Below are 14,096 nucleotides of genomic sequence, written 5' to 3' on the forward strand. Positions count from 1 at the left end.
ATTCCTTACTCAGATATCTTATTCAAATCATGCCCAAGAATTCTTTGCTCTCTAATATTATTAGAACTTCTTAGAAAAAGTGTTGAAGAAATACTCCAGTTGAGTATAAACTTTTAGTATGAGTCAATCCATACAACTCGCAATTCAGTTTAGCAATAAGACAGATAAGCTCCTATAGTTTTCCATCTTTTCATATAGTCTTACTATCCGAAGTTTCACTAATATGGCTATTCAATAAGGTAATTCATTCACGTCCATGCAAATTGCGAATTCAGTTCAGTCCATGCATATGTCTCCAATTCAGATATGTAGTCATGATTCGGTTTATAAGTGTTCTGTGAATATCTCAGTTCTCCAAGTATTCCAGCTCAGATATTGCAATACCTTTTGTACAACCCTAGTCTTGTTATCTCATGATTCATGCATACATAATGTACTTGATGATTCCATGAAGCCCTTTATTTTGATTCTTATACCTGTTTTGTTGAGGGGGAGTTCCTAGTGTGAAGTTACACACTATATTTCCATACTTCTAAAGCATCAATAAGTTCCCACCCATAATTTGATGACGAAAGATTCCAAGAGAGAGATAATATAATACCCTGCATTTTTGAGCTAGAATTCGAATTACCATTCCTATATGTATAAGCTCTAATACCATGATTTTTATTTAAATATGTGTTTCATGATCATTAGCCTAGTGTGAAGAGTGTTTATGGGGTTAAAAATATTCATAGAAAACACTTAGAGCAAAGTTGAGCTAAGAGCTTTTGATTCGATCAAAATTTGGTGTTCGATCCTACAAGGATCAACTTTGAACGTATAACTTCTGGAATATGTGTAATATTAAAGATCAAGACCCATCAATTTATAGACCTTAGGCTCCGTGATAGCCTCTACTACACAAAGGCTATGTTTCCTACATTCATAAGTAAAATCCCAAGGGGCATTTTGGTCATTCTCCCTTGACCCTAAACACCCAAGTGACGGATTAGAGCCCAAAAAGGAATTATTTTCCCACTTTTCATCAGTTCACACTTACGTAAACCCTTTTCTTTTTCCCAATAACAAGAAATTAAAGCTTTCTTCCCCAAGAATTCAAGGATTCAATTTTCAATTTCAAGCTTTCTTTAAAAATTCATCCAATTAGTGTATGTGGGATATTCATCAATGAATTTCTTTCACCCATTGAGTCCTAAAAACCCTTTTTGTTTCAAGTATAAATTTTACTCTCTTTTATGATAAAATTTAATGTAAATCATGAAATTTATCCATGTTTCCTCTTTAGTTTTATATTCAAGCCATGCTAATAATCTTTCCCATTTGAATTATGTTCCTTTATGATTTAAGTTCTGAAACCCCATGTCATGCTTAGTCAATATCATGTTAAATCTTCAAATTTATGCATTAAATCATGTAAGCATATTGTCCTCATAATTTCACCATATTTTCATACTCATAATCATGAGTTTCATCAGTAGTGATATATTATATGCTTTGGTCTCTAAATCATGAATTTTTTAACAGTGTTTAAAATGATATTACTGTATTTAAAGTATTTCAATGTTGGTGGGTTATGGACACCCGATACCTATATGTTTACATGTGTTTCAGAATTTCAAGTAACAAGTCACCCAGAATCATGATTTTATCACCATATTCATATCACCATTTTTATAATGTACTCACCAATATTATTTCATGCTAAATATATTAGTTCACATGTTCATGATTTCTTCAAGATTATGTGTTCGCTATTATTTTCAAAATACCATGACTTGGGTTTATCATTTATCAGTGGATGTGCATGCACCAACTTATGTTTCAGTGTCTTTCAGTTGAGAATAGGACTTAGCACCGAGTGAACGTAGGGATGGTGGCTCCCACGTCAGTTTAGGCAGAGTTTTTAATAGCAATCCCTCGATTCCAAATCTACGTAGCCAACATGGGATATTAAGGGTCACCCATCAGTTTAGACTTGACTTCTTCTCAAGGGTCACCCTTCTATTTAGGCTTGAATCCCTGATCCTCCAGGACATCAGTTTAGTGCATGCACAAAGCCATGTGTTAGTACCCGTGGCAAGGTACTGACATCATTCCAACAAGGGTTATAGGTTGGACCCTGATTAACTCAGATTGGGGTATGTCAGTTACATGAATGCTCCCACAGTTTCAGTTTAGTGTTCATGTCATTGCAGTTCAGGTTTGCATGACCAAGTGTATAGATATCAGTTATTCAATCATACAGTTATTATTTATCCAGATATATATAAATATACAGATAATAGTTACTTAGTTATTCAGATTGCAGATTATTTCAGCGCACACTTCACTTGGTCTTGCATTCGATTTTCATGTTCATGAATTCATACTCAGTATATTTGTATATTCAGATTCTCAATTTATATTTCAGTTCAGGTATACATGATTTTGTGTCAGTTCCCATTTCATAGTTCAGACCCAGTATTCATACATGATCCTCAGTACAAATTTACAGTATAATTAGCTGTACATGAGATTTACATACAATGTTCATTTTCTACCACTTCCCAACTTACAAAATTGTTTTCAGCTCATGATCTTTAAACTTCACTATGCCTTACAACTTTTATGTACCGCCATTTAACTTATGTTCTCAATTGTAAAGCATATTTTAAATATTTTCATGATTTAGTGCATGTTCTCATATACTCAATACATTCCAAAGTAATGACCTTATATATGCATTTGTGGCTACATTTCTTCATGATATGGTACCAGATGTAATCCATACACCAGGGTCAGATATGTAATTCAAGTTCTGGGGTAGCCTCAGATCGTGACATTGTAGTTCTCTAAACTTTTTGTTTAATAGTTAGAATATTTATATTCTTCTAATATCTTCTTATTGTTCCTATTTTCACTACTAAAATTCAAGTTTTTCATTTATGATATCAAATTTATGATAGTCTTGCCTAAATTTAAGCCAAGTGGCGTTAAAGTTTTTTGTTCAATAAGTTAATATAATATTAAGGTAAATTTAAGATTATATGAAAAACACCTGGATGATCAAAGTGAATCAAGCAGTCCATCGGAATTAGAATTTGTTATGGGTTCCAAAGAATATACAAACTTCTGCTAATAAGAGAATGGGTATAACACTTAAAAATATTTTTAAATTCAATTAGGACAAGCGGTGTTCTTAAATGTTTATATTATTGTAAGAATTATTAGTCGTAATTAAGTTATCTAAGTATCAAAATATAATCATTAGACATTTGCAACTCAGTTCAGTCATGTAATTTTCTTGACCATGAACAAAGATACATTGATACTGATAGTTTTTCTCCCATTAATTAATGAATTTCTTTCATAAGTTAAATGGTAATGCATTGTTTACGTTATATTTTTAATTATTTTTTGAATAAATTTGATTTTTCGATATTTTTCAGTTTAAATTTTTGAAAGTTCAATCTTCCATTTGATATTTGAATTTAATGTCTTGGTTATTCGATATAACTAAAATATCTAACTGAATTTGCATCCAATAACGATTGAAGTATTGTCAGTTTCACTATATATAACTGAATGAGTTATGAACAAAGCCAATATAATTTTCTTAATTTATTCAATTTTTGACAAACTCCCAGCAAACACTTTTTAAAATATCGAATGAAGGAAATTTAGTATGATATACTTTGTTTATACTATGGGAATAAATTTTTAGAGGGTGTTCGAATTGAATTTCGACTAATAAAAAAAATAATAAGGTAGGATTTTTAATTTTTGATTTGACTTAAAACTAAGTTCTTATAAATACTTTTTTATTTTAAGTAAATGCTACAAAAAATACTTAAAATTTTTGTTGGCCTAAAAGCACTTAAAACAAGTCAACCCAAACATGTTCTTAGTTATAACTTTTTTATATTTTAAAAATATTCGAGTTTCCTCATTTTCATTTTGAATTCCTAATTAGTGTAATAAAAAATAAGTTTAAAATAATAATCCATAAAATGTAAAGTTAGTTGAATATAACTAGTCAATTTCTTTTATTTTTTAAATATGTTTTCAATTTAAATTTTTGAAAGTTCAATCTTTCATTCGATATTTGAATTCAATGTCTTGGTTCTTTGATATAATTAAAATATTTAATTGAATTTGCATCCAATAACGATTGAAGTATTGTTTTTCTCACTATAATTGATTGGATGAATTTTGAATAAAGCCAATATAATTTTCCTAATTTATTTGATTTTTGACAAATTTCAACAAGCACTTTTTAAAATTTTAAATGAAGGAAATTTTAATATGATATATTTTGTTATATACTGTCGGAATAAAGTTTTAAAGGGTATTTGAATTGACGTTTGACTTATAAGAAAAAATAATAAGGTGTTATTTTAAATTTTTTATTTGATTTAAAACCAAGTGCTTGAAAATATTATTTTGTTTTACCTAAATACTACACAAAATGCTTAAAATTTATATCTATATCTATAATCTATCTATATTTATATCTATATCTATATCTATAATCTATATTTATATCTATACCTATATTTATGTCTATATCTATATCTATATCTATATCTATAATATATTAAAAGTGTGAAGACCTTTAGAAAAGTGATTTGAAATTTTTACTTTTCATTAAAAGACTCCTCTTTGGACAAAACTATCTTTTCACTATTTTTTAATTTATTATTTAATTATTTTTAATTATATTAAATAGACTTCCTAAAAGATATGAAACTCCTAAAATATATGGTAGGAGAATTAATTAATATTTTCCTTTCTAGACTTCCTAAAATATATGAGACTGCTAAAATATATGGTAGGAGAATTAATTAATATTTTTCTTTCTACTGTTCAATTAGAAAAATACTCCTAAAATAGGACTCTAGTAAGAAAATACTTCTATAAATATTGAGATGTACGTTAAACTAGAGAACAAACCAGCTTGCCTGTTGGGAGAATATGATTAATGATCATCTAACTTGATTCGATTGCAAGTCTAGATTGGTGGATGTTTGATTTTCTAACCCTCAACTTCTTCACTGTTTTTTTCAGCATAATAGAATTCAACATGTGTGTGTATATATAAATAAATATATATATATATATATATATATATATATATCTTCTTTGTTTTCATTCAAAATTATTTTTTAGGGTCAAAATCTTCATTCAGACAAAAATTAGTTGGATCAAAATCGAAGCTTTGTGATCACTATTATATATTTTCTTATAGTTTACATATCGTAGATGAATATCGATTGACTTTGAAGAATTTCTTGTGTAAAGGTTAGGTTTAATTGTATTATTTTGAACAGATGATAGATGAATGTGAGTTGGCTTTGAAATTGTTTTTAGGTAAAAGTTAGGTTTAATTGTATTATCATAATATCTCTATTAGTTTGTTATTTTGTGGTAGTTTACAGTTCGTAACTAGATCTCGATCGGCTTTGAGAAATTTTTGTGTATGTGTAAAATTTAAGTTTAATTGTATTGTTTTGATATCACTTTTTACAAGTGATAGATAAATGTTGGTCGGCTTTGAGGAATTTTTTTATGTAAAGGTTAGGTTTAGTTGTATTATTTTGATATCTCTATTATCGTATTATTTTGTTATTGTTTACAGGTGGTAAATGAGTGTCAGGCGGCTTTGAGAAAAAATTTGTGTGTAAAAATTACATTTAGTTGTATTATTTTAATATCTCTATCATTTTATTATTTTGTCGCAATTTACGGATGATAGAGAAATGTCGATCGACTTTTAAAAATATTTTTAGTAAAGATTAGGCTTAATAAATAAATTCTCCATCTTTACCTACTCAAAATATATTAAATTTAATTATTATATTCATCTTTATTATTTAAATAAATATCCTATTTAATGTAATATTTGAACTCATTAAAGTGAGGTACACGCGCAAGGTGCGTACACCTAAACTAGTTGACTTAAAAACACTTAAAGTAAGTTTTAAAAAAAAAAAAATTGGGGATAGGAGAAGGGAAATGAGAAAGGGAATTACAATCTGAGGAATCGAACCCATTGGAGGTAGTTCAGGTAACTAACAAGTCAATCCAAATATGCTCTCACTTATGATTTTTATATTTTAAACATATCCGAGTGTCCTCATTTTCATTGTGGATTCCTATTTGGTAAAAAAAAAAAGACCAGTTTAAAATAATAATCCATGAAATGTAAAGTTAGTTGAATAAAAATAGTGGAAGAAGACCTAGAAAGTTGAGCACAACCCTTTGAATCACCAGCAATATTCACTCTCAAACAATTGATGATGTTAAAAGATGGATAATCCCCAACAAATCAACCCCAATGGAACCACACTTCAATAGTCTTGATTGATTGAAAGAAAGAAAAATTTTATGCCCATTTATTTATTTGATAAATGTGCAAATTTATTTTTGTTAAATATTATTTGCGCATTGCACGAGTACTAATACTAGTTAGTACAAAAGAGGCAAATTGTTTCTAATAATATGAAAGTAGAACTCATATTTCAAATGGTCAAATTCAAACTTCGAAATTATCCAACGTACAAACCGACTTCATAGGGAATAAAATTGGACTATCTGACGCATTAGTGCTATAACCTTTTCTCATATAAAGTATTATCCAAGAGAGATCATTCAAATGGAACAGAATACATGAACAAAACTATGGTGAGGAAAAAGGATGGGCAATGTTCCACAAGATTGGTAACAACATTTATCTATTCCCGACACTCCAAGAACAGGCAACACTTTTTAGCACCTACATTTTAGCCCCACTGGCCACTGGCCACCGTGAATTCATTAGATGTCATAGCATTTCAAGGGTCTATATGTTTCAACAAGTTTATCAACCATTCTGTATATAATAAATTGTTTTCGTTTTACTGCAGCAAGATTTACTAGAAAAGGAGAAGAAAAGTATAATTGCACTTGATCCACTGTTGTCTACGATGAGGCACCAGTCCACCTAACTGATTGACGATGTTCGATCTTCAAAATCTTTCAACAAAATCAAACAGAGTTAGGACTGCTACCTGTCCTTGACATGCAGCTCATTCCAAGTTCTTTAAGCCTATTAAGCTCGGGCAGTATCACCGAACCAAGATCAGGTCGATCTTTCTTCCGCAGCTCAGCACACTTGAGCGATAATTTTGCATAATTAAGAGCCTCTTCCATCGGCCAGTTTGGCACTGTTGGATCTAGTATATCTGCAAATGTTCCGTTCTCGATGGCCCTCTCCACGTGATGAGTTAAACCCATGGGGGGCCTTGCAGTAATAATTTGGAGCAACATTACACCAAGTGAATATATATCCGATTTAGTCCCTAACTTTCCTGTCTGTTGATATTCGGGATCAATGTAACAAAAAGTTCCTGCAGCTGAAGTCATGTGATATTGTGTAACACAATCAGCTACAGATGGTGGAACTAACCTAGCCAAGCCTACATCACTAATTTTGCAGGCATAATTGCTGTCTAAAAGAATGTTTCCTGGCTTAAGGTCACGATGGACAAGAGGTTCTGGCTTTGCTTGGTGAAGGAATAGCAGCCCTGTAGCGATTTCAGCAGCAATTTTGAAACGTATCTCCCATGGGATGGGAGGGGTGTTACCTTTCCGGAACAGGCGATCTTCAAGGCTACCATTATTCATGAACTCATAAACTAAACATCCATACTCGGGACATGCACCTAAGAGTAGAACCATATTTGGGTGCCTCATGAGGCCAAGGACCTGAACCTGTAAATGACAAAGCCTATTCTATAAGAAGGGAATCCTAAGAGCTTCTATCCACAAGTATAGCAAGTATTTGTAGAAATGGGACATTAATCTAATATGGCCGAGTTGCACATTAATCAGTAGTCTTATCTTTTCAAAAAGAAAAAGGCCTTTGGTTCATACCTCTAACTAACACTACAAATAGATTTCCACAAGTACTTTCTAAAAATTATAATAGAAGCATATACACACAACAAAATATTTTAGATTAAGCAACAACAACAGACCCAGTGAATTCCCACAGAGTGGGGTCTGGGGAGGCTAAAATATACAGAAAATCGATCATGTTATGCATCAGAATGCTTCAAGACACATAAATTTGTCAGTCTAAATCTGGCATTTGTCAAGCTTCCCTCCAGCGTATCCAAGATAAGTAACTTCATAAATTATAATGATTGACCTAATGCTCAGAAATCAATAATTAAGAAACCTGTTCACCCCAACAAAAAGGATGTTTTATATGTGAAATTCATAATATGCATCTTCAAATCAATGTCAACATACCTCTTGCTTGAACTGTTGCATCCCTTGTGCAGCATCAGATCTCAGAACTTTAATGGCTGCAGGTGTGTGGTCAAGTCTCCCTTTGTAAACAGGGCCATATCCACCTTCACCAATCTTCTCTGAATTTGAGAAATTTTTGGTAGTTATCTCAATCTCTTCTATCGTATATTTCCTATAGCAGATATCATTCCGAGATAGATCATTTAATGCTAAATTTTTTTCTTCTGCCTCTCGCATTGCCTTCAACTCCGCATACTTTCTTCTTTTTGCTTCTAACTCAGCCAACCTTTGTGATTTTTGAGCAGCTTCGACGGCAGCTCTGCCTTTAGCTTTTTCCATCTCAGCCATAGCTAGAGGTGTCCCTTCAGAAATACGGGACTGTTTGAACCTACTAGCTTCGTCCATTTTCCATTGATTAAGCTCTTTAGCCTGAAAATATAGAAGATATGACATCATGTAAGTCCTATAATGGAACAGAATGGGACTCAGCCTGAAATCCAAGGATAATTAAGAAGAGGGAAACAGATACTCAAATAAAGACTTCATATGAGCTTGATATTACTTTCCAATTTGTATTTCAGAGGGCCTTTGTGTGGGATCAGAGACACAGTAACAACTTGATCAGAAACTTCCACACAATGGAAAATGAACATAATACTTCTTAATTTACACATTGAATTGACTATATTAGTCTTTACCATTCTGCTTCATGAACAATCTTGATATTATGGTTTTCCTTGGAAGATACCTACTACTCAAGAATTGCTGAATGCAGCCATGTGGTCTTGGCCCAGTAATTTTAGGGTTTTCACTAACAGAAAAAGAATGTTGAATTTCTAACGGATCTTTCCGTGTTCGCGCATCATAAGGAGTATCATTTTAAATTTACTATACAAGTTCACCATGACCGAATCTAGATATCTGCCTGGTTTTAAAAGAGTCAATGTAACAAATGACTGAACATTGACATCTACAAAATGATACACTTCCTGTTTAAATTTGTCTCAGTTTCTTTCCTTTTTAGTTTCTTTAAGCAAGAATGTTACTTTGTATATTTTATTTCTCGAGACGAGCTTCCATCGGAAACAATCTCTCAACCTCTGAGATAGTGGTATGGTGCATATACTCTTCCCTCTCAAACCCCACCTGGTAGAAATACACAGGATATGTTGTCGTTAGTGTCTATACTTAGTAACTCTTTGATTCTAACATTCCAGGTAACATGTTTAAGATCACAAGATTCATTTGGAATTTTACTACATTATACACATCTTTAGTTTAAACCCACAAGATTGAAAAATCTTCTTTATTTTCAACTCTGTGTTAAGACAAACTAAGATACAAAAATGAAATGGAGGGAGTAGTAAACTTTGAAGAAACACGGTTTTTGGCATCATTAACTTTATTAGCTCTTTTAAGTTTTTTAACTTTCAAAGTGCATCTCCTGTATTTTTAAGCTTTAGTATAAAAATCGTATGTGCCAAATTAGAAATTTTAATTTGCAGATGGCCGTTTATATGTCTTTTGCCTAAATAGTTTAAATTGACTTTTATCCTTGCAGTTCTAGACAGTTTAGACAGTACCGTTTGGTTTGCTGAGACAGCTTCTTTGCAAGCTGAGTTGTACATATCCATGGTTTGCCTTAGCTCTAACTTTAATCTGTTCATCTCAGCCTCCCACTGCATACAACGAGTGCATCTCAGACTGTCTATCAACCAGCAAATTTTGCAACATCACGTATTGCATCATCAATATTTCACTTACCGCAGATGAGGAACTACTATCGTCCTTCACTGAAACTTGAGTGAAGTCAAGATTTTGGGCTGTGACATCCACTGATCCACAACTAAGAGGTGCAAATAGACCACTGTCATCGGACAGACCACTCCGGCTATATGAATTCTTTGACTCTCTTGTATGAACATCAAAACTGTCAATTGAACAATTAGATGTTCCGCTTTTGGGCAACATCTCAGGCCCTAACATATTTTTCTCTGCCCTCATATATACTGACCTGTTTGGTGCATTATTTTATTAGTGCTTAGCAGAAATAGAAATACCATCATCTTCGATAGAACATCAATTTAAGTTGTTTCTCTATGTATGCAGTTTTCTCAGTCAAACTTCAACTCTAGATAAGCTGCGTATACAACGAATAAAACCAAACAATGACCAAGATTATTGTGCAAAGGTTGTAATAATTCTAGCAAATAATTTGTAGTCTAAACTCGAGGCACTGCTTAAACTTAAATTCAATTAGCAATGTTGGATAAGTTTGTTTACAAGGACAAACACTGTCTTCACAGTAAAATAGTTTAAATTTAAAAAGAAACATTTCAATGGCTTCGATTTCAAAAAAAAAAAAAAAGAAAAAAAAAAAGAAACATTTCAATGATTTCGATTTCAACATCTTTAATAATTAATACTAATCTTTTTTGTTTCCCAGATGTCTAATAATTAGAGTACACAGTGGTTGGAAATTGCCAAGGTTTCGGGAACTAAATACCACGACTTGGACCAAAGAATATTGCATAAGGTATGGCCAGTTTACTGGTATTTTTGGGGTTTAACTCGGATACCAAGTAACATCATGAGAAGTTGACGTGATATTCTTTGGATAACTGATTCTTAAAGACAAGCATACCAACATTGACACATTTATTTCTGCTATCAGTAGCTAGTTTGATACTCCATCAACCAATTAGGTGAAGTAGTATAGGAAGACTCGCCCTAGCCTCTATAGCGACCCCAACTATACCTGCGAAGCACCCTCCAACTATTTTCATCTTTTCATGTGCCCGCAATTCTGCTTGCCCCATATCTTTTTTGACCTTTTCTGATTCCCTCACCCAATATCACGAGAGACAAGGCTCAGCTGTCCTGCCTTAAGCTCATGTTTTATTGAAATGTTTACCAAATATTTTGTTAAGTAAATCCCTCAAAGTTGACACTAAGCAGGCAGTGCACGTACTTTTTGCAAGCTCAACTAAATTAAAAAGGTCAGCCAAATTACATCCACTGTTATTTGGTACCAACCTGGATACATCTTCTGGTTCAGAGTAATTACTTAGCCTAGCTGCTGACCATGGCTGGGGAGATGTTAGCCTTGCTGAAGAACTAGCAAGAGGTTCAGCTGCAGGTCTGACTGATTGTTGCTTTCCTTTTGATATCACATACACAGTACAAAAATCTGGTGCAGCCTTGTTTACGATAGTTGGCACATCATGAGTCCAAAATTTCCTGCAAAAGCAAATTTTAAAGATATTTATACACAATTCAATGGGAGAATGAGAAAGGGGGGAGGAACTAATTGATCATAATAACCTGGAGAAAGCACTTCTTGATGATGCACCAAGAATGATGTTGCTGACACGATAGCTGTTGATGTAGTCTAGAAGTCCCTTAGACACTGAAATATCTTCAATAACAACCTCTTTCACTGCTATCTTCACCGATCATTAGGAGTTAAAGTTAGATTTTAATCAACACTCCACATTGATGTTCCTAGTCTTCTGATTTCATTAGATCGTAAAATGCTACCTTGGTACGTAATATTTGCTTAAATGGTGCAAATGCATTTATGCAAAGGTATGATGTCTAGCGATCTTATAGACCTTTCAAAGGATGAGCAGTTTTTAAGATTTTCTCCTAAATTTCTCGTGTAATTAAATCATTTTGCTAGGTCTCACTTGTATAAATTGTTTCAACAGTTCTTCAAGCGCATTGAATATGGTAAAAAACGTGATCAAAGAATCAAGCATTTTAAGGGGGAAAAGGGGGAAAGCTGAAATACTCCCTCATGATAATAAACATTTTTTTGAAATGTTTTGAAAGATTCAAAGGAACAAAAGAAAGCATGATAAAAAGACTAGAGTAATTATGGGAAAGGAAAAGAATAGAAAAAGAAAAAGAGTTACAAGTTATAAAATTAATATCCATCCTCCAAAAGCACCATCTTTCGTATTTTTTGTATTCTATCCTACTCGATCAATTGACGTACCCCTTTACGTGCAGAGTAAGCCCGGAAAGGTGTAAAGACCTTATGAGTTTCTTGCTCACTTAATCCACGATTTGAACTTTGACCAGCACCATTAGCACTAACCTCTACAAAGTAGCAGAAATGTCATCATCATCACTAATAAAAAACAGAAAGCATATGTCATCAACATTCAATTAGGACTACTGATTAAGAAAAAAATTTAAACATTCAATTAAGGAGGAAAAACGGGGGCAGGGCTAGGGGCGTGAAGGCTTACACCGCAAAAGTTTTGACTCACCCCACTTCCATTACAATTTTCCTCAAATTTTAACTCGTCCATGCCTAGCCCTGCACTGTCTTGTCCTGCTTAAGTTTTCTTTCATGCCAACTTTTAAGAGAAATGGGTTTGTTCAACAGTATAAGTTGTTATTTTTCATTTAACCTTGCCACGCCCCGCTTTTGATTTTCAAAAAAACATGTTTTAATTCGTCTGGCATATAAGAGCTCCCCTGTCCGGTCATTCAACCAGATTCCATAGCTGCTTTCAATGCTTAGCTTGCATACTGCACTACCTATAAACTTCCAATCCAACATTTTAACAAAAAATTTATTTTACCGTAACAACTTAGAGAATTTTCGCACACCAACAAATCAATTGAACAATCAAATAACAGGACCGATAAAAATAGAGAAGATAGAACTGAAAATGTGACGAAAGGAGGAAGGTACCTACGATTTGGTGAGTTCTTCATCCTAACATGGACCAAAAAAAGCGTTGGATTGCTTATCACGAGATGATCAACCGCCCATTTGACAGCAGAGGAGCTGTGTTTGTCTTTATCAATGGCCACAACGATAGGGTTGTTAATGTCATCGGCAGAAATTGTTGAAGGCATTTTCAAAATGGTGGAGGAGAAAAGATGCAACGGCTTAGCTAGAACGACCAGTTCTATTTGTGCCCAAACCAGATATTATAATAAGGCGATTCAACGGAAAAATGCAAAAAACCACGTAGATGTTTTCAATATGTTAACAAGGCTCAACAATTTATATTCAGGGGGTAAAATGGCGTTTACTCTATTTGTGCGGAATAATATTCCGAGTAAGGATTCCTTTGAAACCCTTCAAATCCAAAGATATGTCTTCTCCTTTGTGATTATAAATGGAGAAATGAAAGAAGAGGAACAAAAGAAAACTGGACTACTCAGTTCTACGTGGAATTAACAGTCGAAATCGAAGCATGAAATGTCATTGATATCACCATAAGATTGTATTGCCGCCAAAAATGGTGGCTAATATGCGTTTGTGATTTCCTCCGTACATTCTTTTAGAGTGTTTGACCAAAGGAAGACCCATTTTGGTCCATGTTCAACATCAATGAAACAATTAGAGATTGTTCATTCAAACTAATGTAAAATGTAAGTGAGAGATTCATTTCCTTGGAAAAACAATAGTAAACCTAGCGGCCATTTCAGAAAAATTAAAAAGAAAAAAAATGAACCTAGAAGGTATTTAACGATTTCAATATTTAAAGGTGGTCTAGCAACCAATAAAGAGAAAATTAGGTTCAATTTTTGTTTTTTGGTTAAAAAGATTTTCGTTCATTAAAAATTAAGGAGGGTAAAGAGTTATGCTCCTTTGTGAAGGAGCCAAAAATAGGTTGTTCGAAGCCACATCCCGGTCGAATGCCCTGTAGGATAATAGCATTGTTTTTAATTCTACAACGGGTTAACGACCTGTTACAATCTGATTGTACACACGCAGTTTTAAAATGGAGCATTTGCCAAAACAGTTTCGAAGACACCATGACCTAACTTCTAGCTCCTTCCTTCGCTAGCAT

General features: G+C 33.0%; 1 protein-coding gene across 1 annotated transcript; it reads right to left on the reverse strand.

Annotated features, from left to right (window-relative positions):
• Nucleotides 1-6,588: 6,588 nt before the first annotated feature.
• On the reverse strand, nucleotides 6,589-13,738 carry LOC107873294 (U-box domain-containing protein 52). Its single transcript, XM_016720081.2, has 8 exons — nucleotides 12,990-13,738; nucleotides 12,278-12,381; nucleotides 11,602-11,723; nucleotides 11,314-11,517; nucleotides 10,042-10,291; nucleotides 9,861-9,956; nucleotides 8,278-8,706; nucleotides 6,589-7,734 (listed from the first exon to the last, which is right to left on the reverse strand). The coding sequence occupies exons 1-8, from the start codon at nucleotides 13,150-13,152 to the stop codon at nucleotides 7,009-7,011; spliced, it is 2,094 nt and encodes a 697-aa protein (XP_016575567.1). The 5' UTR covers nucleotides 13,153-13,738; the 3' UTR covers nucleotides 6,589-7,008.
• Nucleotides 13,739-14,096: the final 358 nt, after the last annotated feature.

The sequence above is a fragment of the Capsicum annuum genome, chromosome 6 (assembly GCF_002878395.1).
Source record: "Capsicum annuum cultivar UCD-10X-F1 chromosome 6, UCD10Xv1.1, whole genome shotgun sequence".
NCBI classification, from domain to species: domain Eukaryota; kingdom Viridiplantae; phylum Streptophyta; class Magnoliopsida; order Solanales; family Solanaceae; genus Capsicum; species Capsicum annuum.

Bases quoted from the DNA above. Each gene is read 5' to 3' on its own strand.
- LOC107873294 (XM_016720081.2), bottom strand. From the start codon at position 13,152: ATGCCTTCAACAATTTCTGCCGATGACATTAACAACCCTATCGTTGTG. The intron at 11,724-12,277 runs GTACGTCAATTG...TGATCGGTGAAG, and splicing joins CTTACTCTGCACGTAAAGGG to ATAGCAGTGAAAGAGGTTGT. The intron at 7,735-8,277 runs GTATGTTGACAT...TGTCATTTACAG, and splicing joins TGCAACAGTTCAAGCAAGAG to GTTCAGGTCCTTGGCCTCAT.